The sequence below is a fragment of the Lagopus leucura genome, unplaced genomic scaffold (assembly GCF_019238085.1).
Source record: "Lagopus leucura isolate 7727_CA_CO unplaced genomic scaffold, USGS_WTPT01 Super-Scaffold_100019, whole genome shotgun sequence".
Classification (NCBI taxonomy): domain Eukaryota; kingdom Metazoa; phylum Chordata; class Aves; order Galliformes; family Phasianidae; genus Lagopus; species Lagopus leucura.
The window spans coordinates 10,565,243-10,590,771 of record NW_024962273.1 but is presented as its reverse complement, the minus strand read 5'-3'; the positions used below and the strand labels follow the sequence as shown (position 1 = coordinate 10,590,771).

Here is a 25,529-nt window from a genome sequence, read left to right as displayed (position 1 = left end):
CCTTCACATCCTGCACTGCCTGTCTGAAACATCCCAAGCCAGCTGTGTGACCTGCTTCTGGATTCCACGAGCTGCCCACTTTCAACAGGAGACCTCTGTTAAAATTAGGTCGGTGTGGCGAGGAAAGCCCCCTAACTGCTCTTAACATGGAACCTGCTTACACCTGAAAATTAGTTCAGAATCCAGGAGGGTGTGAATGACTGCGACTTACCACAGAATAGCCATCTCTGATTAACTTCACACCAACAAGTCCCAGCACATCCAACAAGCCATTAGGTGCCCACAGGGCCGTGAGAAAGAAACAGCCAAACTTTCAAGCCTTTCTTCTATGTGGTTTTCATTTAAGAGTATGTAAGTCTGTGCCTACAAGCAGAGAGCAATCTCTTAAGTGAACTAATTTAAGCAAATTTCAATAAGAGCTCCTAATTTTTTTAAGACACTTGAAGGAAAACATGGGACCAAGATTACAGTGCATTATAGAAGAACAGATGGATGCTATGGACTCAAGGGCTGTACACTACAGAAGACCCACTGCACACGATGGCACCGCCTCATCACATGCAGGAGAAAAGAGCCACAAACACCTTTGAATCCTGAGGCAAACCTGAGCAGTAAGCCAAAAGGAAAGGCTGGTGGCTGCCTAGCATCTACCAGCCAACAGGTGTTCAATTAGCACCTTTAAAAAAAAACCTTTTCTATACATGAGGAAGCTTGCTAATTACCACCCTTTCCTCACAAGAGCAAATAGTACCTCATGAGAAAACCAAGACCCAAACTCCAAAATATGAACATCCCAGGCAGTAGAGAATGCGGCTGCTGCATCTCAACACACCTGAAACTGATCTGGCAGATGCTCCACACATAACAAACTCTGGGAAACACAAACTCACAATCTCAGCCCCAGGAGGCCACTTCTTTTCCTGCAGAATCTCATCACCATTGGTTGTGGGCAGCCATTGTTACAGGACACAACTGTTTCAGACTAAGATTTGAAGTACCACCTCTTCCCCTGAAGCAGGGTCACACAGGCTTGGAAACCAACAACTCAGTGGCACAGATCACGTGCATGGATGTTTCAGAAGAGCTGTGGAGCACGGTCCTCCAGCTATGCTTGCAGCTTCTAACAAGACTGACAATGTCAGTATGGAGGTTAAATAATGTGAGGTGGGAAGGGAGAATATCCCAACCACCCCAGCTCTGCCACTGCAAAAATACAGCTCCTTCTTTCACTACCAAGCCATGAAAACTATGCGCTTAACCAAAGCCCCTGCCAGCAACACCTGCATTTTCCATCAAGAGCTATCCAGCAGAAAGTCATTAGAGAGGCTTAAGTGTAATGCCAGCTTGGAGCTCTCCTCAGTTAAAGGAGAAAGCTGACAGCCTGAACAGTAGTATCAAAGCTAAGTAACTTCAGGCTATCACCATAACTTCACCAAAGCTGCCACAACTCACAGCAAAGCAATTGGAATAAGTCAATTCAAAGAGTAAAAAGGAAATACTCGTTACCCAAGATGCACCCACTTTCATGCCATCGCATAAGCCAACAAAGTCTTTCCAGTGCATAGCAGAATCCCACTCACTCCAGACCAACCACCCTGCTCTTACCACCATGTTGAGTTGGCACCTTCCAATTATATGGGCACCTTCACACGCTGACACCAGCGCAGGTCACAAGCTCCCACTGAGCCCCCAACACAGCTACCCAGGAGCTCACAGCCAGCAACGCTCCCTTGTCCTCACAGGCCTTTCCAGCCCTTCCTGAAGGTTCCCCTGCCTGCTTCCAGCTGTAAGCTGGTCCTTCTCAGCAACTCCCAAACCAGACAGCCCTTTCTGCTGCAATGTTTTGTACATGGTGGGGTGTAGCAGAGCAGCTGTATGAGTAACACAGCAACACAGGAGTGCCAACCAAGCTCCTTCACAGGTCTCAGGACATAACTGCATGCAAGATTCAGCTTAAATTTAGTTCAAGGTACATGAGACAGACAGTCTTGAACCTTGACTTTCCACAACAAAGAGCAACTCCTCCCAGTCTCCACCCCAGTCAAATGCAGCAACTCTTCAGGTAGCTTTTATCAGCTTCAGCAGCTGAGCACTGCGGGAGGGCTGTGCCTGGTCTCAGCAGCCAGAGCCCTGGGCACGCTGTGTGCAGAGGCACCTGGAAACCATGCCCTGCAAAGCACAGACAGGGCCCATCAGCATGGCAGCTCAAAACCCAGGCTCTGCAGGAAGGGAGGTCCTCTTCAGCCCTCCATCTCCTCTTTCTCCTTATGGCCTTCTCCGCATCCTGCCCAGGGAGCTTTGATATCAGCCCTCACAAAGCAGGACACTCATTAAGCACCCAACTGGACCTGCTCCTCCCTACATATGCAAAAAGCAGCAGTTTGCAGGAGACGCCCACCCAGCACTTGGCTTGGAGGGGCTCTCCCTTCTCTTCACCTGCCTCCATATGTAGGAGATAATGTTTATTTGGTGCCCGGGGGTATTTCACAATCACTGACTGCTTTAAATCAGTAATTAGTGCTGCCTTGTACTTAAACCTCCCCCTAATCCAGTGATCCTCAGAATTCCAGCCTAACAACTCCTGCTCCTCTAAGGAGGAGCTGGTCACCAGCGGAAGGGGCAGCTCCTCTCCCCTTGCTGTAGTGCCTGCCAGGTCCCCTGGACCCAAAAAGCACCAGCTGCACTAAGGCAACTCCTCTGCAGCCCTGCTGCTGGGCTCACCTGCAGAACCACCTCTGGCTGAAGGCTGCTGGGACCCTGCTATGTACCAGCTGCTCTTCAGGCTTGCTTGGAGTGTATGAAGGGGCTTTGTCTTTGAAGAAAAGACAGTAACCAACCCACACCAGCACACAAATTCACTGCCACAGGCAAAATCAAGGCAGATTTCCAGAATGAAGTCTGAAAGATTTCCAGGGCTTAAGCTAAGATCCTGCAGCCCCCCTGCAATTCTTCCAGGACAGATGCTAGCTGTGAAAGTTGCATTACACTGCCCTGGGTAAGATAAGCTCTTAGACAGCAGGCTCTCTTCTGTGCCTCCATAAACGTTTGCACTGCTGCCTCAGCAATGGGACAGCTCACAAAGGTGCTGATTTCAGCGAGGCCTCATCAATCTCCAAAAACATCTCTGCAGCAAGCCCAGACTACCTACAGGCTTACAACCTCAGTGTGCTCCCAGTGCCTGGCACTACGGAAACCACTGCACTGAGCAGGAGCCACTCCTCCAGAGCACGGCAGGAAAACACACGAGTTCCAACAGCCTTTGTTTTCCTAATACAGATCTCCCCTAGTTTCCCCTCTTCAAAATTAGCACTGACTCTGGATGATATCCAGCCATACAGTTACAGTACTTTAAAATGGAGGTGTCTGGCTCCCTTCCTACCACAATCAAGTGCAGGGCAGTTTCCCAGCACCAGGCTTTAAACCTCTCTCCGTCCTCCAGCAGCAATGGGATCTGCTGGAGAAATCTGGGAAGAAGAGAACACTTTCACCTGAAGCCTTGCTGGACTGTGAAGCTTAGCAGCTGTGCAAGGTTTGAAAGTAAAACATCACTAAAAATGAGTGGCGTCCCATTCATTCCCCACTCACCAGGAGCACTCACACAGGAGCAGGGACTTCCAGAACACATCTGAGTCCTGCAGTCCCTATCTGCACTGCAGTAAATGAAGTCTCATAGGCTCAGACCACTAATTTACATGATCTTGGAGATGAAAAGCATTTCTTAATGTAAATGAGAGAAAAGGTGGGAGAATACCAAGAGCCTATTTTGCAGGCAGGAATGGGGCAGAAATTCACTGCCTTTCCCAGAGTTACTGGGAACAAAGTCTGCAGCAGCAGTAGGAACCGAGGGCCAGATAGCACCGTGGGGAAATAAAACCCCACACTACCACATGCTGGGTACAAGATCCGGATAATCTAGTTCTAAGAGATCAGTGGGGTTGTGGTAGAAATGCCATATTCCACAAATCCTCCAGGAGCCTGTTATCCCCAGCAATACATAAGTGGATGGAGGCACAGAACACAGAGGTAGGCTTTTGTGTGCCAGCCCAAGCCAGAATCACCCTGGCAGCAAGTAACAGAGAGGGAAGCCCCAGTGCTCAAGTGCCTGCTTGTGAAAACCATCATTCCAAGGCACTGGTACTCTGAACACACACACACACACACACACTTCAAACTGAGCAAGACATTCACTCCAGCAGGCCTAGAGAGAGCTTCAGCACTGTGGAATGGGGCACCAGCAGATCCTAAGTTAGTCACTTTGCAAGGTTTATTTTTGTCCTGGGCTCCAGAGGCAGCTCAGTAACTGCTGCTATAAGAAGCCACCTGCAGAGGAACAGGCGCACCTGTGAACCCTCCCTGCTGCTTAGCATCACCCTGAAATACAGGTCAGAACCAAACTCCAGCTGGACCAGATCCCTGCTTCAGCAAACCACCGTTGGTTCAATGCAGATTTCTGAAAGCTCCTGGAATGGAAAGCACCTGCAGGCAGAGCTGAGAGAAAATCCCAGCCCAGACGTGAAACACAAATGCTGCTGTTTATCAGTCTGCTGGCAGGGCAGGCAGGTCAGACACTGTAAGATCTGACTTCCAATAGGCTACTGATGATGATGCCTTTCTAACATGTCTATGACAGAGCCAGGTATTTAACAGCTCAAAATGCCAGGGAACTTGTTGAGTTTTTAGATATCCAGCTGTGGAAAAATTCTTAATTAGCTCACTTCAGTGGTTCAGACAGCTTTAAAGACTGATAACAGGTTGGCCCAACAGACAATACCCAAAACACTGAAACAGCTATAAAGAAACATGCTCTAAACTTCTGCATAGGCCAGTGAGAATGAAAAGCAACGTTAGGGCTAAAGCTTAGGCTGTTCTGCATGAGGCTGCCACAATCAGTAACCATTCATCAAAGAAGAAATGAACCCCTTTCCTCACATGCAGACTTTGTTTACAATTTAGTAGAGTTTGAAGAAATCAATAAACAAATTGGCTTCATCTACTAATTCAGCTGCACAATTTTTTGATACTTGTCAGCATTTTTAACACACCGACAAGAGCTGCTGGAAGGTGCCCTGGCCCCGTCAGGATCCAGGAGGGAGCTTCAATTCAGCACAGACAAGGCTATGGATGCCCCATCCCTGCAGGCATTCAAGGCCAGCCTGGATGTGGTTCCAGGCAGGTCGGTCTAGTGGTTGGTGACCCTGCACGTAGCAAGGGGGGGTGAAACCAGATGATCACTGTGGTCCTCTTCTACCCAGACTATTCTATGATTTTATGAAAACTGCAAGCCCCAGCCATGGCCCAGCCGTGATGATGAGAGGCTCGGAGTGACACATGTGCCTGAACCAAGTAACCTGAGGCCAGACAGCACCCAAATGGCAGCTCTCTTCAAAGCCACATTGCTCTGCCATCTGCCTGTACAATGGAGTGGGGAGATGCGTGGATGCCCTTACTGCATCCATCAGAATATTTTTATGCCCAGCCTGTTTCACACTTTCTATTGCAGTACAGCATGACAAACTAACTCAAAAGGTTGTGAAGGACAAGATTTACCCCAATTTGTAACTCACCACAGCACCTGGACCTGCTGTCACCACCCACCCTCTGACAACCTGCAGCCCCAGAACTAAGCAACTTGTGGAAAAACGAATACAACATTTCCATTTTGTTCTTTAAATATCTGACAATCCTAACAACTACAGCTATAGCTCAAATTCAAGGTTCTAACAGGACTTCAGAGATGAAGTGTTGGAGGACCAGCTCACTTGTTCACTACATTCTCTGCAAGTGTCCCTCTAGGGAATGTTAAATGAATAGAGAAACCCCTCCTGGCCCACAAGCACACTGTTGTCTCACTTTCAGCACCGTATGCTGCCAGCCAAGTGAAGCAAGGACTGAGTGTTCTTCTTGGAATACAGACATTTTTGAACCTGTCTAATCAGTCGCAAGCATTTCACAGGAATGCTGCACACATCCCTGTAGAAAAGAGATCCCATTTGTGCTGGCAGTCATTTAAAGAATAAAAAGCACGACTATGAAACAGAGGCTCACAGTGACAGTCATTACCCGGTCCCTCTGGTAACTTCCAGGCTTTCATCCCACTAACCGATGGGATTCCACGGTGAGAAGAGGCAGGAGCTGGACTCGGCCAAGCCCAGCACTGCAGCACAAAGGCTCATCCCATACAGCGAGCAATGCTGCTGCAATAAGGAATACCCTGAACATTGCAGTGCCGTGGTTCCACCCCACTCGTGGTTCACTCCTTGACTGTATCAAAAACTCCACTTTTGGAAGTTCCCAAACCCATCCATCCCAGACCTTTCCAGCAAACCTCGTTAAACCCAGGTCAGGACCCTGTATAAACAGCTGTGCTTCTGATGCCTTTGGGAACGACTGTTTGAACGGCGGGCTTGTACTATGGAGCATCAAGCAACGACATTCGGCTTCCTCTAACACCAGCGCCCACTGGACTCCGCCAACAGAGGCAAACGACAGAGACAACTCATCAAAAGAGGTAGAAAAACGTTACGGACTATTAGGCTCCGATAACAAAATGGACTCCAGCACATCTGCACGAGACGCTGGCACACCACCGGGGCGGAGACCGCGCCTCTGCCCTACCGGCTCCAGCTTGGCACGCGCTTCTCTTATGGGCTCTCTTCTTCACCAAAGCGCTCCGAGCGACGCGCGCAGCCCGCCGTGCCGGGGCGCTGCCGGGGAGCGCCGCATACAGCGCGGGGCCTTCAGCTCCCGCCCGGCGCCCGCGGAGCGGCGCAGCCCTTCCCTTCTTTTCCCTCCCCTAGCGCTGCCGGGGGCGCGCGGACAGCGCCTCGCGCAGGCGGCGCGGGGCCGCGCGTAGCGACGAACAGCCGCGAGTGACCCTGCCCAGAGCCCGCATCTCCGATCGCCCGCGCGGGATGCACCTAACGACGGCGGGGCTCTTCGTGCCGATCCCCGGCCCCGAGCCCACGTTCCGAAGGCGTTCGGTTCAATAAAGCGCCGCGCACACAAAAGGGGCGGAAGAAGCCCCGACCGCCCCCCCGCTCCCCGGCCCTCCGCGCCCCTCGGCGCTGCCCTCGCGCGAAGCTCCCCCACGCCCCTGAGGGAGCCCGGCCCCGGCAACCGCCGCCCCGCTCGCCTCGCGATCGCACTCCTCTCACAGCCGTTACCTGGCGGTACGGCGGGGCGGGGGCCGGGCGGGCTCAGTGCCGGCGGCGGCGCCCGCTGCGCTGCATGGCTGCGCCCGCCCCGCTGCCACGGGAAGAATGGGAGCCGGCGCGCATGCGCCAGCCTTGCCTCACGGCGCAGGTGCGGCACCGCCCCGCGCCTCTAGAAGGCTCCCGGACGGGCAGCGCGCATGCGCAAGGGGGAGCGCGCGTCCATCCTTCACGCTTCTCTACCACAGAGCGCGAGGCGGTGGCTGGAGGGAACGCGCCTCTCACCGGTCTCTATGGTAAGGCGGGGCGGCGGTGAGATCAGTGCGCGCGGCGCGCATGCGCGAGGCCGGCGTTCTAGCGGCGGCCGTGGAGGGCCGGAGTCGGAACAACCCCACCACGGCGCCGCATCCACTTCCGGAGCGGCAGGCGCCGTTTCGGCGGGAGGGGGCTCGCCCCGCCCCCGCGGCCGTTACACGGGGCTGTGCCCCGCCGCTCTGCCCGGTCGCCGCGGCTACGGCGCCTGCGCAGTGCGCGATCTGCGGGGCTCCCCGTGGGCGCGGTCCCGCCCTGCGCCCTCAGAGCGCGGCGCCGGGGCTGGCCGTGGCCGCGGGCTCCGCGCAGCGGACAGCGGCGAGCGGGTGTTCGTCTGTGAGGAAAAACGACTCCTTCTCCTCGGCTACCGCGGCTCACACGCCCGTCTGCGCAGCCCGCTGAGCGCAGGGCCGCCTCTCGGTACGCGGCTGAGGCGCAGGCAGTGCTAGCTCGGCTCCTTCAGACCGCGTTTCCCAGATCGGTGCCGCGCCCCCGCGGCTCCCAGCGACCCCGAGCCGTGCGTGTGTGAGAGCTCACCCACGGCCGCTGCAGGGCTCCCACCGTGCCCGAGTTCTGCCTGCCCTCCCCTCAGGCTGGCAGAATGTCAGCTTCCACGGTGCATCAATTGTATTTGTTCTAGCATTATCTATGGAAGACCCGTGTGTCCGTTGCTGACAGCAAATTGGAACAAAAACCCATCATGGGAGCACATCGGGCTACTCCAAAAGGAAAGAGATTGAGTTTTCCTGACAGAACCAGATCTAAATCAGTATCTCAAAAAGATGTCTCCAAAGTTATTGCTAGATAAGGGCATGCTTTTCCTGTCAGTCCTTGAGCATTCGTCCAGGGGTGCAAAAAGGACTTAAGTGAAAGAAACAGCAGTATCTCATCCACAGGAGCTATGAAAAGCACACGCGAGTGCTTGACATAGGCTTTAGCTGGTGGTTTACCAGCAGGTAGTATTACCATTGTAACAGATATACCTAAATAAAGGTACTTGCTTTCACTATGCTCTCATTTCTGAAAGATCTGCATTTACTCATACATCTCACACATGGATCTCCTGCACAGACAGGACTAGCGCAGCACAAATGTAGCAATATCCACCTCCTGAGATTATGCTGTTCCCAGCAAAGCAGCACAGATTTTTCTCAACCACCTGCAAAATGCACCACTTCCTGCTTGCTGAGAAGAGCTCTGTTTTGTCCTAAGGAGGTATGTGAAATATATATATATATACATACACACACAGTTCATTTGGAAGGTGAAACATAAGCTTAGAGATTTCTGCATTTAGAGCCCAGAATGCTGGAAGTAGGGGCAAAGTCAAAAAGTTTTTGTTTTTTTTTTTAATATAAAGGAATATACGGATATAAATAAAGTAGCTTTTATTTTAAAACAGTGCTCTTTCAAACAAAACACATCAGTGAAACAGAACTAATGGGAAGCAGAAGGAAGAGCTGGGAGGGAGAGGGGCTCTTATTTAATAGAATCACAGAATGGCTGGGTTGGAAGGGACCTTAAAGCCTACCCAGTTCCAAACTTCTGCATGGGCTGGTTGCCACCCATCAGATCAGGCTGCCCAGAGTCCATTCAGCATGGCCTTGAGCATCTCCAGGGATGGGGCATCCACAGTAGAAACAACTCACTGTACCTGAACAACTTGCTCCTTCCTTTTCCTTTAGGGCTCTTTTGCACAATGTCTGCACAGGAATCTGAAGGCTGAGCGCTCCAAGGTGAAACACTCATTTACAAGTAACATGAGGATAGTTTGCTGCCCATGAGAGCACAGGACTGGAGCCAAAGCATGGCTGGCCCTGGGTTGTTTTCCTAGAGTTGAGCTTACACTCATGCAGACTCGGAAAGCCACATTTCTTTTATGTGCTGTCACAGCTCCACTGCTTGCATAGATGAGGGATGGCACAGCTTTGCCCGATTCTTGTAACTCTGGATCTTTCCCTTTGCCCTAACCCTGGCACTAACACCTCAGGCACTGTTCACCTGAACACACCCATGCTGTGCTAAGGAAAAGGCAGCACTGCTCCTGGCACAAAGATAAATAGCACAGACTGATGCAAAGTGCTGACCAAGCTTCCAAGTGGCGTCGATCTGCTCTAGCAACATCCCTGGGCAACTCACCTTCTCTACTCCTCACCTCTGAAACAGGGAATAAGCTCCTTGCTTGTACCCTGACAGAACACTTGAAACAGAGAAAGCACTACCTTGCCTGGATCAGCTACTAATGTAGCAATTCCTCATTCTTTCTCTTGCACAACAGTTGTCATAGCTCCAGATTTGAGCACTTTCAGCTCAGACAATATGCTACCTTTAATTGGTGCTTTCCTGCCAAGCCTTACGTTCTGCATCAGGCTCTTTCCACGTGAGAGCTGCCATTAACAAAACAGCTGACCCACTTAGCTCCCATGCAAAGGCACATGAAGCCGTGCTTCAGTCACCAAAGAGAAAGGAAAATCTGATAGCAGTAGGATTTGATTAAAGGGAAGTGAGCAAATGGCTTTGAGGTGTGTGTATGTGGGCACGTCTGCGTGTGCCTACAAGCTCACAGTAATTTGGCCATCCAATGGCCAGGAGAAAGATCCCACATAAAGGTCACCCCCACACAGTATCAATTGAGTTTGATTTCCCATTGACAGCGAGGTCCCACAAGCCATGCACACATCTCCTGGGCCTCCTGCATTGACCTGCAGCCCCTGGAGGCAGCCGATGGTCACCTGGCCACAACATCAAGGCAGCGTTAATTGTGGTGCTTTTTTGTTTTGTAACTCAAGCTGAAACCCCCCAAAAACTGGGTGCTGGCTACTGGAAAGCTGGTGCTTCCAACCCTTTCTGACCTGAGATGGACTGAATGCAGTGGCCTAGGAGGCAAGTGGTGTCCCGCCTTGGACAGCCATAGGCAGTGGGTCTCACGGGTGTGTTGCAGTGTATGTGTGCCCCTGCTCTTCCTGGCAGCCCTCAGGCCTCTGGGAAAAGACGTTCACAGGTCAAACTAACAGGCATTCTATTTTTGTCTTACATTTAAATTGACATTCAACAACATTTCAGCCCCATTTCCTCTTCCGTCATAACATCCCATTTACACATTCAGATGGATTTTTCCCTTCCTGTTCTTGTTCTGTTTCATCATCTGCTGTTTTCATTTTACCTTTTTTTCCACCATCCAAACACTTATAATTACGCTCACATCTCCTGTTTTATACAAGCACATCACACACACACGTACCTTACCAGCATGGATCTCTTTAATCTTTGAAAAACATTTCCTTTTTATCCTCACCCAAATATTAAACCAACTGGAAAGTGACATATCAAGGTTAGGAATGCAGCTTGCTCTTGACAAGGGAAAAACGCTGAGCTGTGCAAGAAGCTAAGTAAGTGGATTAAGACCCTTTCTAAAGATTAGCTCACCCTTCACCCCAGATGCAGATTTCTACTGAAATTAATGGATGCTCTTATAAAATTCAGTGGGAGGGCTGACATTGAACAACAGCACAGCACACGCATACCAGCAGCCCGCTCAGAACTGACTCCAAATCACCAACTGCAAATGGCCCTTAACAACCAATGGATTGAATGTCTATCATGCACTGACACAGCAGGATTTCATCTTGTAAAATTACAAACCAGTGGAAAAAAAGATGAGCCGGGAGTTCAGGACCAAAACAAGCGCTGCAATTCATCTGACGTGACTGCACTGACGTTACACCAGAGGATAAGGTTTGCCTTAGGAGTGTGTGTACTGCCTTTAAACTGAGCACTTTTCACTTGCACAGCTCCCTCCTGCCCAGGCAGAGCCATGCAGCTCCAGCAACTGCAAACTTGGATCCTTTGCTTTCAGGAAACAATTCGGTAGAGTATCCTTGAAATATCACCCAATTAATAAACCGCAGAACATCATACTTTACATAGGAAACCTGAGAGAAATGCTTTATAGCTTTGTTTTACATTTTCCTCTGCCCATCCTGCAGGGTCAGCCTGGCATTTGGAGTCACGCTGGGTTTCTTCCAGCTCTCCCAACAGAAATCCAAACCCTGCCAGCAGCAAAGCAGCTGTGCTGCTGCTGTCCTGGTACAGACCACGCTCACTCCCCCTGGTGCTTCTGCCTTCTGCAGGGCATACTGACAACAGCACCATGACAGAGGCACTGCCCATTTTAAAGAAACAGAACCACACACAAACCAGGGGAACGGGCAGCAGTGTCCAACTGTAGAGCAATCTGAGCCCCAGGTCAGTACCTGCTCACCCAGCCCTCATCTCAGCCAGCACCAGAAAAATGCAGAGGAAGGAACAGAGCATTTCCAACTCACTGAAGAACATTTTGTTTTTCATCTGTGCCTCTGAGATACTTCCAAGGCTCCAGCGAGCAGATGCTGTGCTGACATCCAGCTTTGCACATCTGGGTGGTGCTCCACAGCTCCTGCTCCCTATCTGCTTCATTGGTTGCCTCTCTCAAATAACAGACAGAAGTGTCTGTGTTCTTGTTTTTCCCCATCTCTTACAAAGCTATTTTCGGCTGCACGTCCCATTTTCACCTCTGCATTATTCAGTACACTGGAGCTTTAATGTGAACCTGCACACAACGGAACTGTTTGCAGTAAGGCAGCCCAAGGGTTGAAGAAAACCATAAACCAGCATTTTCCTCTCTGATTAGAACCAAGAGCTGTGCAGGAACCCCCTCACAGCATATCCTTTCCATGCATATGAGATCCACATAGCTACTGGCCACAGGAACTCAGCTGTGTAAGTAATCCACAGCTCCCAGGACAGCTAAGCAGCTCCGTCCCTGACACGTGCTTAATTAATGCTGGGTGTGAAGCAACGAGAGGCCTCACCATCCCCACACAGGAGAAAATGTCTCACTTCAGCAGTTCTCACCAGGAGGGACATGCCTGGGTTAGCAACGTCAGGCAGAATCGTGGCACGGGATCCTTCTCACCACATTCCCACCTTCTCCATTCAAAAATTCATAAACTCCAAGCAGTTCAGAGTTGTCTCCATGCATCCTCAGCCAAAATGGTGCAGACTGTCAGTGCCTGGAGTTGGATGTTTCGTGGGGTTCGGATTACGGAGTTTCCAGCCTAACAGGATGTGTTTGAATGGCTTATTGGACAATGAGAGAATCTGGTGTGAGAGAAGGACCCGTAGGAGCTCCTGGAACACATCTGACAGCGACTGCGTCCCACACGCTTCTGTTACCCTCCCTGCAATACCTTGCCCAGGATCAGGGACTTGCACAGCACATGGCACAAACAGCCCTGCCCAGACTCCTGCATCACACAGGCACAACGTGGACCAAACAGCTCAGCACAGACAGCTGGGAGAGGGAGAAGTTGCCAGAGCCCCCCACCCCTGCTGGTACTTTGCATGGAGAGCAGGATGCCACTTCTCAGAGCCACAATTCTTCCCTTGTGCTGTGAACAATTTGCAAACTGGTTTTAACCTTGTTCCTTGGGGCTGCAGACATTTAAAAGCCAGGCAAGCAAGCAAACAGGGTAGTTATTGACAAGAACAAGTCACTTGCCCAGCCTGCTCTCCTCGCTTGGGGCGACAGGCAGGCACTGCCATCCACACCATCCATTCCTAGCACACTGCTCATGCACTGCGAGGTCCGGGGAGCCTATCCCACATCTAACAGGTGATAAAAACAATTCCATTTATTTTCTTCAATTTCTAGCAGTCTAACACTGCCAAGTTCAGACACACCTTTTTCTCCAGACTGGCTTCATCATTTCTATCGTCCCTCTATTTTTCAGCTAAATCTGCCTTTCTTTCCTCTTTTACTTTCAACGTTTCATGTACTGGGGAACACTGTACTCCTAAGCTGCATTCCCCTTCCTGCAAAACAGAGGAAGCTTAATGAGTGTAAATGAGCAGGCTTTGCTAAAGAGCATCTGTATTTCTAAAGCTTGAAAATGGTACTAGGTACCAACTCCAGAAAGTTTCTCATCACAGAAAGGCAGAGAGCTTGCAAGCTGTGCCTTGAAAACAAAATCCCCAGCACACCTTGCATCACTGTAAGAACAGTGCACTGCCTGCCCTAAATCCAGGGCATAAACATAAAATTCATGTTTGTGCAAGAATGAACCAACGACTGGAGAGCTGAAAAATGAGGATCAGTGCACGGACTGAGGCATAACTCATGACACAGCACGTCTGTTCATTTGCTATGGAAAATATGTTTGGCAAGTATCAGGTGTCTGAATTTCTGCTTATGCACATCTCCCAGGACAGCAGTATATTAATAACTCAGGCAGCCTAAAAACAGAAACTGTCACCAAGAAAACTTACCCTTCTGCTGAGAGCTCCCTGCTTAGTGACTGTTACTCGAACGGCACAATTTTTGTTTCATTTTAAGAGTCACCATCTAAGTCAATCTAATTCAAAAACCAACAAGAAAGGAAAATTATAGCAGGAAGCAGATCTTATTATAAACACAGTTTTCAGGATTATCTTCTTCCTATCAAGACTCGTACTGCCACACAAATATGAAAAGAGCAGGGTCCTAGTTTAGATACACAAACCTTTCCAAGAGACCCACAGAAGCATGCGAGTAATGCTCTGGAAGCTCATGCAACCAGACAAGCATGACAGGCAGCGTGAAAAGAAGCCACAGGGTCTGGCAGGGAAAAAAGCAGCAAGCACACAGAGGCTTCCAGGCATGGGCAGAAGACCTGGCACCAGGAGGAGCAGCAGAAGAGAGAGAAAGCAGCACAAGCTTAAAAGGCTGGGCAGGGAGTGGGACACATGGGAAGGAGTTACTAAGACCTCAATGAAAGTGAAACTATACGGTGTAAGTTACATTGTCTTAAGAGCAGCTTTAACTGAAGAGCCTTGGCAGAAGTAGTATTAATGGTGGCAGCACCAAAGGAACAGGAATATTTAAGATTCATCTCAGATTTCTCCTGTATTAAGTCCTTAATACAGGAGAAATCCTTAAGTCATCTTAGAGGTGCAGCAGGCACACCAATGCAGGTCACTCCAAACGGCTTGGCCTAGATCAGTTTCTCTGTAAATGTGGGAGGTCAATTCCCAGAACTAACACTGCTTGCCAGAGCAGTGTGTCCCACACAACTGCAGTGCTGCCCTCCTGTGTCAGGCTGCATTCAAGGGACCTGGCTCCACACAAGACTGAGTGCATCACACCGCTCACAGCCATCTCGACTTCCACAACACGAAGTTAAAAATATGAATTTTAAAAGAAAACTGTTCATTCTTGGCAGATACATTTTATTTCTCTTCTGTTGCTCTGTTGTATGAAGCCTTGCAGTAACCTTTTCCAGTGCTGCTTATCTGTTCCTAACACACTCAAAATGTGTTGGCATTTCTGCCAACCACGGTGGTCACATTAATTAATCTCAAAGCACACTCCAAACCTTAACTACATGTTCTAGAGGCCTGAGGTGTAAACACAGCCTGTTTCACATCAGTAAGTAGATGTGCCCACCCCAAACAACAGCCAACAGTGGCTGATGGTGATCATCAGACTGTCAGTGGAACTCCATTGCGTGCCTAAGGTGACGAGTGTTTGGTGTAAAGACAAACTCAGCCAAGTGGCTTCCCCAGCAGTTCCCCAACAGCAAAGGAAAGTGATTTGAGTCACGGAGAGAATGTCATTATAATCACATCTACCTCCTTCTCACTTTCTCACCTTCCTGAAGCCTTTTCAAATCCTTTGTCCATTCCACACTGTGGCAAAGAGTGACATTCCCAGCATTGCCGAAAGCAGGACTGAAAGCCAATGGCTTGCTGGGGCAGCATGGTGTCCTGTTTCTGCCCAAGACAGCTCTGGGAAAACCTGACTGACCACCAGCAAGATGAAATGCAAGGAATGTCTTTCTTGAAGGAGGAAAAAAAAAAAAAAAAAAAAAAAAAAAAACCTCTCCCCTTCTATTTGTGTAATTATGTGAGAATTCACATACAGCACAGACTTTCAGTTAAACAGAAGCACTACAAAAGCCAATGCAACTAAGAACAGTTAAAAATTGTATTTTAAGTCATCATTAGTAAGTATAAAATACAGATGCCATCAGCAGGCTCAGCATGGATAGCCTAACATTGCCTTTCAAATCTGTGTGTGCTAGAGACAAATTACAGAATTAACACAAGGTTCTGGCATGACTATAGGCACTCATGAGTGCAAAGTCAAGAAAATCTTCACAGGCAGTGAAGATGCAGCTCCCCAACAGCTAACAGGAGGGGAACTATTTGTGAATATTTTCCCTGCCCATGAAAGACAACCAGTCTGGTCAGAAAAAACTGAGACAGGGCAACAGAAGGTCCACCTCATCATTTTGAGTTGAGAAAGAGGAAAAACACGGCTATGGCTGTCAGAATTTTAAGCCTACTTTTGTTTCTTCAGGTCGTTTTTTTTCCTTGGCTGTTTCTTTGGTCTCTGCACAGCTTTCTTAACACTCGGAGGGGGCAGTTTGATCATTATTTCATTGTCATCTGTGTCATCATCCGCTTGCTGAGCTTTCCGGCGCTCAAGCACTGTAGGCGTACAGACCGGAGTAGGATCCTGAAGAGATCAGAAAGACATCATTCACTGCAAAGCATCTGCCACAGAAAGTTGTCACTGCCTTCGTAATACCACAAGGCACCTCAGTGCAGCCTTCCTTCACAACTTCCACGTCCTAGGGAAACCGCTTTGTTTTTATAACTGCCTTCAGGCAGTCCTTCTTCAGACTAGGAGTGTCATCTCCAGAAGAGCAGATGTGAAATGCAAACCTAAATTAATGTTTTCCAGTATGCCATTATGAATGTTGGTTTTCTAAACTTTTTATTTCCTGACTCAAAGCACTAAAATTGTAAGATGGAGAAAGTCAGGAAAAAAACACCGAAGTTATTAGCGAATGGCAGACAAAAACACCACGTCCAAGCCCACAGCAGAGCAGAAACATTACAGTCTTATCATTTCAGTCATTTCTCACAACTGAGTTTTCCTGTCTTTCTAAACACAGCCCTATCCCAATTACGAGAAGTAAAAAGAAATAATTTTTTTAAAACAACAGTAATGAAACAAAACAAAAATGCTGATACTTGAAAGATTTTGACTGCTGGTGTCCCACATCTCAGTGCTGATGACCCTGGCGCTTCCTTTTATCCTGTTAGTTTCAGCTGGCATCAACTTTTAAAATATTGGAAAATCGTGCCTGGAGAGCATGAGGGAGACGGCAAACTGCTCATAATAATGCGTAAGCAGAAGCCTTTGCTGCTGATTACCCCAACGGGACAAAGAACTGAGGGGATTCAACCGCTGTCTTCCATTCCAGTGTGTTCATGCACCCCAAACCCTCTTTTGCCACACGCACCTCCCAGAGGAAAACAATGCCCAGGTTTCCAGGCACTGAAATCAGCAGAAAGAAACCAGTTGCAGACTTGAACCATCTGTCTCAGGGTGGACAGTTGGGGTGCTGGGCAGCACCAGAACTGTTTGCTCTTACCTGGCTACTCAAAGAAGCGTTCCGTTTGACCTTTGATGTTTTAACTTTCTTCCTCCTCACAGGAAGGCTCTGTGCAGCCTGGGAAGCAAAACGAATAAGGTGAATCACTACAAGTTTCCCATATGAAGAAACTCTTACCTAACAGTCTATAGGTTTGGGTTTTTTTGCTTTTTAACTACAAAAGCTTCGCTACAGGAATCACCCAAATTACACACAGTCCAGAGCTCAGGAAAAACCCCTACTGCTCTTCTGTGACCTACGAATCAAAACCTCATCAAAACCACCCCAGACTTACAAATCCAGGGAAGCTGTACTTGATCCCCTTTTCGGCCAACCTCTTCCGCAAGCAGTTCTCCTTCCGCAGCAGCCGCTTTGCCATCTTTGCCTTCTCCACGAGGGAACGGACCTTATTGTACCGCTTCACTGCCGGCTGAGAGGGCTTCTGAAACATCCGGTCGCTGTTTTTGAAGAGGTTTGCGTGGACCCTTTCAGGAGGCATGAACTGACCTGACAGGCATACGACAGCAGGTGATTGATAGCAAAGCTGCTCTTCTCACCAACGCCAGTCGGGTCCCTTTGTAACGTTACCCACAGCCATAGCAAGTGCTGTGACAGCATTGTAGGAACACAGAAGGCAGAAAGTAACTGAATGTGCAGTAGACAGGGAGTGGAAGAATGGAACAGAAGAGCACTCGGAGAGACCCAACTTTCAGAACTGATGCAGCTATCTGGCTCACATTCCTTTAAGAAAGAATACCTGAGAAGCTTGCTAATTTCATTAACCTTTTAACCAAAAGAATGCCTAACTGCACAGCTACAACAGGTTAAATGAAAAAAAAAATCTGCATTAAAGGAACAGGCTCTGCAGCAACCCCACCCCTCCCTGACACTGTGCTATGTGATCAACACAGAAGAAAATAGCCTGGGGACAAAGAAAACTATTACAGAAACAAGATTCTTCGTATAGCTCCCTGAGAAATAACATGCGTGTACAGGGATTTGCTCTGCACATCACAGACCGTGCGCTTTGGTCCATACTCACACTTGAGCAGTCTTTCAGAAAAGAGGTAATTGTTCATTGTGTCTGCGACAATCTTGGCCACATCATCACACTCGAACTCGATGAAGGCGTAGCCTTTGCTCCCTCCTGTCTGCAAGCAACAGCAGAGAGACCTGAAACGCTGCTTTGGTGCCTGAAGAGCTGAATTAAAATGTTTTGTGCTCCCAGAGTTAATGCACATTTTCAACTGCATGTAAGCATTTTCACACAGCTCAGTGAGTTCTCAAAAAAGCACCAGGTTCAGTCCCACGTTGGTCAGACAGAATTCCTAAGTATATACCTGCGCATGAAACAAACTGTTCAGCAACGTACACTCACCTTCCTGTTGCTACCATACGGCAATGCTAGATAGTAAATTCACAAACATGAAGCCACAAGAGAGACAGCACAGCCCTTCCTGGGACATTTCAGGTTCTACCGCGAACCAGCGCGCTCTGCTCACGCTTCTCACACCCCTACATCTAGGTGGGGAAAAATTCACAGCCGCCGTGACCGCTCAGTGGCGGTTCTGATACCGCCGGCCCTAAGCCCTCACCCTCGAGTTCAACTAAAGCCCTCATTTCTCAGGCACGGCGAGCAGCGGGGAGCCTCCCTCCGCCCGCTGAGGAAATTGCAGCTGAGTTCCCCACGCGGTGCCGCGGCCCGCCATGCTCTACGTACCTTCTTGCTCCTGGAGAGCCGCAGCCGCCGCACGGTGCCGAACTGCTCGAAGTACTGCCGGAGCTGCGGCTCGCCCAGCCCGCGCGGGAGGTGCCCCACGTACACGACGCCCGGCGTCAGCTCCTCCTGCGGGGCACAACGGCCGCGTCAGCGCCGAACGGATCGGGACAGAGCGGCTCGGCTCGGCTCGCCTCTCCCGAAGCCCCACTCACCTCGGCCACCCGGTTCTTGCGGACGCGCCGCACTTTCTTCTGGACCGTGCGCTGCAGCTGCGGCTCCAGGGACAAAAAGGACGCCGGCGCCCCGGCTCCCGCCGCCGCCGCCTCCGCCGCCGCCATGCTGTCCCGCTCGCAGCCGGAAGCGCGTCATCCTCCCTCGCGGCGGTGTCGCGCGGCGGCGGTTGCGCGCAGGCGCGTGCCGTCTCCTCAGCGGCTCCGTGCCGTCTCCTAGTAACGGGGCGCTGCTCGCCCCCCCGCCTCGCGCCCCGTCTCCCGGCAACGGGGCCGCGTCCCCGCGCAGGGCGGCCTTCGCGCGGAAGGCATCAGCGTGGGGAGGAGCCCTCGCGGCTCCGCGCCGTGACGCCGGCCGCTGCCCGCCTTCGCTTCTTCCTCGCCTGTCCGGGCTCCCCGGCTCCCTCCGTCAGGCGCCGCGCGGGGCAGCCCGGAGACGCTCAGGCGGCGCGCGGGGCAGCCCGTCGCGACGGGAGCCGCTCGGAGGCCCCACAGGCGGGAGCCGGCGGCGGGCGCCATGTCAGTGAGCGCCATGTTCGTGGAGCTGCAGGGCGCGCTGACGGCCGACCAGGACATCCGAGAGGTGCGCGCGGGGCCGGGCCGGGGGGCGGCGGGCGGCGGGCGGCGCGCTGAGCCGCGGCGGCGATGTGTGTCCGCAGGAGATCCGGAAGGTCGTGCAGGCGCTGGAGCAGACGGCCCGCGAGATGCTGACGCTGCTGCAGGGGGTGCACCAAGGGAACGGATTCCAGGACAGTGAGTGCGAGGCCGTTCGTGGTAAAGGAAGTAAAGCCGGCCAGCGCAGGAGACGTTATGGGGACGAGTAGCCCGGGCTTTGTAGCACCGAGGGGTTTAGCCCTGCGTTCTGTATCAGTATCTGTAATTTGAGCTTTCTTAACCCTAGCAACTCCTCGAAGGTGACAGGTGGCAGTAAAAGTAATGGCGGTTGGTCACTACAGCTGTATTTCCGTGTCGGTTGAGCTGGTGCTGCTGCCAAAAGAAGCTGTGCTGTGTGCTCTGCCCTCTCTTGTGCCGTAACGAGTGCAGATTGCTGCTCCCTGCTTCAAGATCCGTTATAATGAGTCCTTTATCAGCAGTTGGAGTAGAGAGATGGAACTCGAGGAGAGCAGAGAGCCAATGAAAGCACTTGGCAGATTTAAACCAGGCAAGGCAATCTGTAATGCCAAAGAGAAAGGCGAGGGGTGGCTCGAGTTACCTTCATAGAACTGTGTGATAACTGGAAGTTTGATAGAGGGCAATTTTCTGTACTGTTTGGTGGTGCTTAGAACATTATACTGCACAGTGGCTTTCCCCTGTTCTCCAGGGATTTAAAATACCTCTTGGCTAGACCTGTTCCCATGGAGCTGCAGGCTGACCTCTTTCATTGTGGGGCTGCAGCTCTTTCGCAGTGACTGATGATAAAACCATTCAGTGCAGTGCTGCTGCTGAGTGTGTCAGGCTGCAGTACTGCACGTACAGGCCTTTAAAAGTACAGCTCTTCTACCTCAGATGGGGTCTGTCTGACCTTGCACTCGATGCTCCTTTCAGCCTTTCCCCATCTCTTCTCATCTGTCCCTCATCATTACACGTTTGCAGCCCCGTTACACGCATGGGCACCAGCCTTATTCGCTCCTTGGTTCAGTCTGCAGGTGAATAACACGGTGATCCTGTGTTCATCCCTTCCTTCCTCTCTGTCTGTTTGCATCTCCCATTACTTCTTTGTGATTGTATGACCTGGTGTTTCCTTCAATCAATATCCTCTACAAAATGCAGACTTCACCCACTGCTTAAGTTCTATGGCAGAAGTAATTAGTCACCATTAACAGTGTTCCTTAAGTAACACTGGAGTGTCTTGTCTCAAATTCAAAGCTAAGGAGCCGAAACTCTGGGGTATTTGTGACCTACCTGTGCCTGGTGCTGTAGCTATGACTGCTCAGAGCAACCTGAATGTTGGTGAGCTGTCTTGGACAAAAGTGAGCAGTGTCTTCAGAGGAGCATTAGTGCAGTTACAGCTCTTTGTTTTCAAAACCCTGTTCTTTGTGGACCACTGAATGTTGCATTGTTTCTTTTTCAGTACCAAAGAAATGTCAGAAGGCTCGGGAACACTTCGGTACAGTAAGAACACAGATGGAATCTCTGAAGACTAAGTTTCCTGCTGATCAGTATTACAGGTGGATCTGAGCATGGGGCGAGTGTATTTGGCACCATTACTTTAGAAGAGTGATTTTAAAGGCTTATGGGCCCAGTGGTTCTGCTTGAGAACTGATGAGCAGTAGACAAGTGTGAGATCTTAGAAAGGAAAACTTAAGAAATTGGTGTTCTGTTGGTGCATCCCTTGTTTGTGAAAGCATCCACTGCTCCATTAATTTCAGTTAAGCTGTTAGGTTAGGGACGTTTCTGAAAACATAGCTCTAAATCTGCCACAAAATAGCTGCTTGATTCTACAGATCGTAAATGAAGTCACCGCCTTTGTTTTATTTGCCGCCAGAAGGGGACAGTGTGTAGCAAGAACAAATCATAGACCAAGAATACCAGCTCAGACATGCTGCTGGGAGACAGGAGGGAAGGAGGTGATTGTCTGGCGGGTGTGAGAGCCTGAGAAACAGCGAGCTGAGCAGCTGCGTGAGGGCTGTGAGCAGTGCTGATGTTCAGCACAGGGGTACTTCTGGGAGACTGAGGAGTGGATTTCAAGCTCAGTGTAGTTTGGTGAGCAAATAATCTTGCAGAGTGTGATGTGTAACGGTAGAAAGCAGTCTGTACTGCAGACATTTGAAATGCTCCCTCCTCGATAATGGATGTTGCTTATTTTTTATCATGATTTGGTGTTTCCTTCAACAGATTTCATGAGCACTGGAGGTTTGTGCTTCAGCGGTTGGTGTTTCTGGCAGCGTTTGTAGTCTACCTGGAGACAGAAACGTTGGTGACCCGAGAAGCTGTTGCAGAAATACTTGGGAGTAAGTTTGTTGTAACAGAAGAGAGAAAACCTGTGAAGTTTTCAGGTGGTGTAGCTTGGAATTGGAGAACTGAATGTAAACAAGAGTAGTTATGTGTTAGAAAGTTCTTCATTGCAAAGAGCGTGCATGCAGACTGCCTCTCTGCCAAAAGAATAACACAAGGGTGACTGCTTGTTTTTCTCACCTTTTGGTTTGGTGTTTAAAAAGAAAAGATTTTTTTATGCTGTGAGAGAACCGTTGCCTCTCAGAGCACAGGATTTGAGGGGGGGAAAAAAAACACCAAAAAAACTGCAGACCTCTCTGCTCTCTGTAAATTCAGTTATTGTGTTAGATTAATTACGACCTATTGCAAGTCTGGTTGAGGATGTAAAAGATGCTGAATCAAAATGCTATGAAGAGGCGGTGATTGCATCATATGCAGGAAGAGGATGCTTTTTATTTTGTAATAATATTTCGTAAATTTGATATTTCAAATTAGCTCCGATAAATAAATGCAATTTCAGCTTGCTGGTTCTGCTCATGTTCAGCATCACCTGATCACCACTCTGCTTTTTTCTCAGTTGAAGCTGATCGGGAGAGGGGCTTCCACCTGGACATTGAAGACTACCTTTCTGGTGTCTTAACTCTGGCCAGTGAGCTGGTAGGGAAGATATCCATGCAAACGTTTGGGTTGAAACTGACACAGAAGTAGCCGTTATTCCTTTAACTGTCCCAAGTAGTTTGTGTAATTATGGTTTGTATTTGAAGGAGTCTGACCTTTAGCCAACTGCTTGCCTGTGTGTCAGGGTTGTGCCTCACTGATACATTAAGTGTTAAACGAGGCTCTGGATTGAAAATTCATGAGTCTGGTCAACAGATCTGCTGCATTTGCTAAAGGATCCGATGGGAAAGGGGGAGTGGCTGGAGTGTGTTCCTCTGACGTTCTCCCAGCTGATTTGTGCCTCTTCTCCCAGGCCAGGCTGGCAGTGAACAGCGTCACAGCCGGTGACTATTCTCGCCCGCTGCGCATCTCAACCTTTATCAACGAGTTGGATTCGGGCTTCCGTCTCCTCAACCTGAAGAACGACTCCCTGAGGAAGCGTTACGACGGCCTGAAATACGACGTCAAGAAGATTGAGGAAGTGGTTTATGACCTGTCCATCAGAGGACTCAATAAGGAGGCAGCGGGTGGCGCGGGTGGAGAGAAATGAAGGATGCTGATTTTAACAGCATCGTTGATTACCTCAAATGGTTGCCAAGTTTGGAGGCATGCTAGCAAAGCCTTCCTACAGTAGTTTAGAAGAACTGCAGCCGATAGCTGCTCTCTATTTTCTTACAAAAGGTGTAGCATGGGTGTTAGATCTCAAAATGTTTTGTAAAATCATGTGTAGGTTAGCACTGCAGGCCCTCTGTTCCCAGTTAAATTCCTCTGTCAGAACACACGTTGCTGTTCTGTGCACAACAGCAGGTGGTCAGTAACTCCACGAGCCAGAATTCTCACTGGGTCTGTAGTGTTGCTTCAGTGCTGTGGGAGTTGTGTGCTGCAGCTGTTTCTACTCACACCCCTTGAAAGATGTGTGCACACCATGCAGCTTGGTGCCGATGTTTGTGACATCTTAAAAGCACAGTCTATAAACATCAGTATGGATTTTCTAAGACACTGGGTTGTTTTGCTTTTGTTGTTTGTTGTTTTTTTTTTTTAATTTTCACCTACATCAGTTAAGTTGAAACAGATTTGCATAACTTTTATTAACCAGATCTTTTAGAATGGCTCCAGTTAGCCTATCTCCCCTTGGAATCAGTGCATTACACCTGGGTGCATCTTCCTCATTTTTCCCCTCCAACGTGCCTGCTACCAGAGTGTACAAGGCTTTCTCAACTATCTGCTTTTACTGGCTGCTGTCTCATTTACTGACATGAGTAAATGTTGAGTTTGAACACAGTCATTTACATTAGGAACTCTGTAGCTTTTTTATTTTCTTTTGAACTAGCAAAGTTTATGAATAGAGAAGTGTTAACTGACAAAGTGCAGGTAGGATTTGAGTTTTAACAATCTGTATAGGCCATGATTGTTCTGTTTCCTGGGTTTAAAAAGTTCACACGGTAAAATGTGTGCCCCCCAAAAAGGAAACTATTAGTGTCAGATACTTTGCATGTGAGATATTTGCAGATACCAACAGCCTTTTCCATCTGTGCAGATGGACAGATCCATACCTCCCTGTGCATTTGTTCTCTTGTCCTCGATGACTTTGAGTCTTTCCACTTTCTTACTTCAGGGGGTGCAGTAGCACAAGAGAGAAGCAGCTTGTTTAGAAGGAGGAATCTTTCCAGAGGATGAGTATGAACAATCAAGCTTACGTGGGTTAGTTAGGGTTTCAATTAGTTGACAAACGTTTCCCATTGTTTCAGTTATGTTTTTATTTTGTTTATTGGAAGGAAATGGTTTCTTGGTTACTTTGGCCAATAAAAACTGTTCTTTGGCCATTTGGTAACTCTGCCTGTTGTCTGATTATCTGATGTTCCTGTCTTTCCTTCCTGGGAGCTTAACTTGACATACTGTAGTTCAAATTCAGCCTTTATCTGTATGTGGGCTCACTTTGGGTGTATGCTGTTAAATGGAGCACAGTCACAAGTGGCAAGCAGAGCGCTAGTCAAGCTGCACACAGATTTGATAGACTTAAAAAAATAACTAATTTTGACTTGTTAAACAAGTTAAAATAGAGAGATATGGAGGAGGCTATTAATGCCATGTCCAAGATGCAGCAAGGTTTATCTTCAGAGTGCCTCATAATATTTAACATTTGTCCTCATCCTGCCACATAACATAGCCAGATAGCAGTGTGCCCCTATCACAGCTGAGGAAAATGAGGGTATAACTTCCTGAGGCCCTTGGCGCTGAGTCCAGCTTTAAAAGCGTGTGTTTGTTCTCGCTTCTTTCTCACTTCAACCCTGTGGAGGTGGGAGGAAGGAAGGAATTAAGCCACTCTACCATCAAAAGCAAAGGCTCATGAAACAACGCCCTTGGGCTCTGAGACTGGGGCCAAGGTTACACAGGAAATGTGTGGGAGCAGAGGAATTAGAGGCTTCCTGAGCATCAGACTGGTGCCGCTCAGGTTGGAGGGTTCTTGGCGTGTGGGCTTGGGATGTGAGGCCACCTGGCAGGCTGGGTTTCTTCTTGCAGGACATGTGTTAAGGCTTTGTGCTGGCTTAGTGTCCCAGCAGCTCTGGATGGAACTTGGTCATGGAACAGCTCTGCTTCCTGATGTGGAATCCCATATACTTACACAGTTTCTCAGTAGATGCCAGATCTGCCAGCTTCTGCATCTCCTGTGGCTTTCTGCAGCTGGTGAGACAGCAGTGTTGTGCCACACGTGCAGACATGCAGGAGCTGTGAGAGGGACAACTGGAAGAGCAAGTCTCAGGGCTTCTAAAGTCTGCAAGTCGTGGCATTGTTTTGTTCTGTATGAAGAGCAAGTGCCTGACACTGCAGCGTCACCTCCACCTCGGGCTTAGCAAACCCTTGTTCTTTCCTGTCCCTAGGTTCTGTGAGAGCTTAGCAACTTCCTCTGGAAAAGCATTACTTGCAAGAGGCAGTCTGCATAGTGCACTTCCCAAACTGGGTCTGGGGAAGGGAAAAAGAAACAGCAAACGTTCTCCCTAAGCAGCAGCAGGAAAAGATGGGTACACGCATCTTTCTGCAGCTTCCTCTGGACAGATAACTCGTA

The 25,529-nt window shown here is 49.4% G+C and overlaps 3 protein-coding genes across 17 annotated transcripts in view; 1 reads left to right on the top strand and 2 right to left on the bottom strand.

The window, feature by feature from the left end:
• The window catches only part of CLASP1 (cytoplasmic linker associated protein 1), a 155,319-nt gene extending 148,119 nt beyond the window's left edge, over positions 1–7,200 (bottom strand). For 5 of the 15 annotated variants that reach the window (XM_042877984.1, XM_042877987.1, XM_042877988.1 and 2 more), the window contains exon 1: positions 7,164–7,199. The gene's annotated coding sequence lies outside the window, so the exon portion shown is untranslated. Of the gene's footprint in view, positions 1–7,163 lie in introns of all 15 variants that reach the window. The other 10 variants (XM_042877986.1, XM_042877991.1, XM_042877993.1 and 7 more) reach the window with 3 other exon arrangements.
• An 8,247-nt stretch (positions 7,201–15,447) lies between these two features.
• Positions 15,448–18,987, bottom strand: NIFK (nucleolar protein interacting with the FHA domain of MKI67). Its single transcript, XM_042877907.1, is given in 7 exon segments — positions 15,448–15,852; positions 15,855–15,999; positions 16,925–17,002; positions 17,220–17,431; positions 17,967–18,075; positions 18,645–18,770; positions 18,857–18,987. Coding segments are annotated over 7 exon segments (840 nt in total). The 5' UTR covers positions 18,983–18,987; the 3' UTR covers positions 15,448–15,808.
• Positions 18,988–19,366: 379 nt separating this feature from the next.
• Positions 19,367–24,296, top strand: TSN (translin). The gene is made up of 6 exons (XM_042877804.1): positions 19,367–19,457; positions 19,534–19,627; positions 20,946–21,042; positions 21,710–21,825; positions 22,386–22,465; positions 22,779–24,296. Exons 1-6 carry the CDS (start codon positions 19,392–19,394, stop codon positions 23,013–23,015), a joined length of 690 nt encoding a protein of 229 aa, XP_042733738.1. The 5' UTR covers positions 19,367–19,391; the 3' UTR covers positions 23,016–24,296.
• The last annotated feature ends 1,233 nt before the right edge of the window (positions 24,297–25,529 follow it).

Excerpts from the sequence above, each read along its gene's own strand:
- TSN (XM_042877804.1), top strand. The coding sequence starts at position 19,392 with ATGTCAGTGAGCGCCATGTTCGTGGAGCTGCAGGGCGCGCTGACGGCC. Across the intron at positions 19,458-19,533 it reads CCGACCAGGACATCCGAGAG|GAGATCCGGAAGGTCGTGCA; the intron begins GTGCGCGCGGGG and ends GTGTGTCCGCAG. Across the intron at positions 21,826-22,385 it reads TGTTGCAGAAATACTTGGGA|TTGAAGCTGATCGGGAGAGG; the intron begins GTAAGTTTGTTG and ends CTTTTTTCTCAG.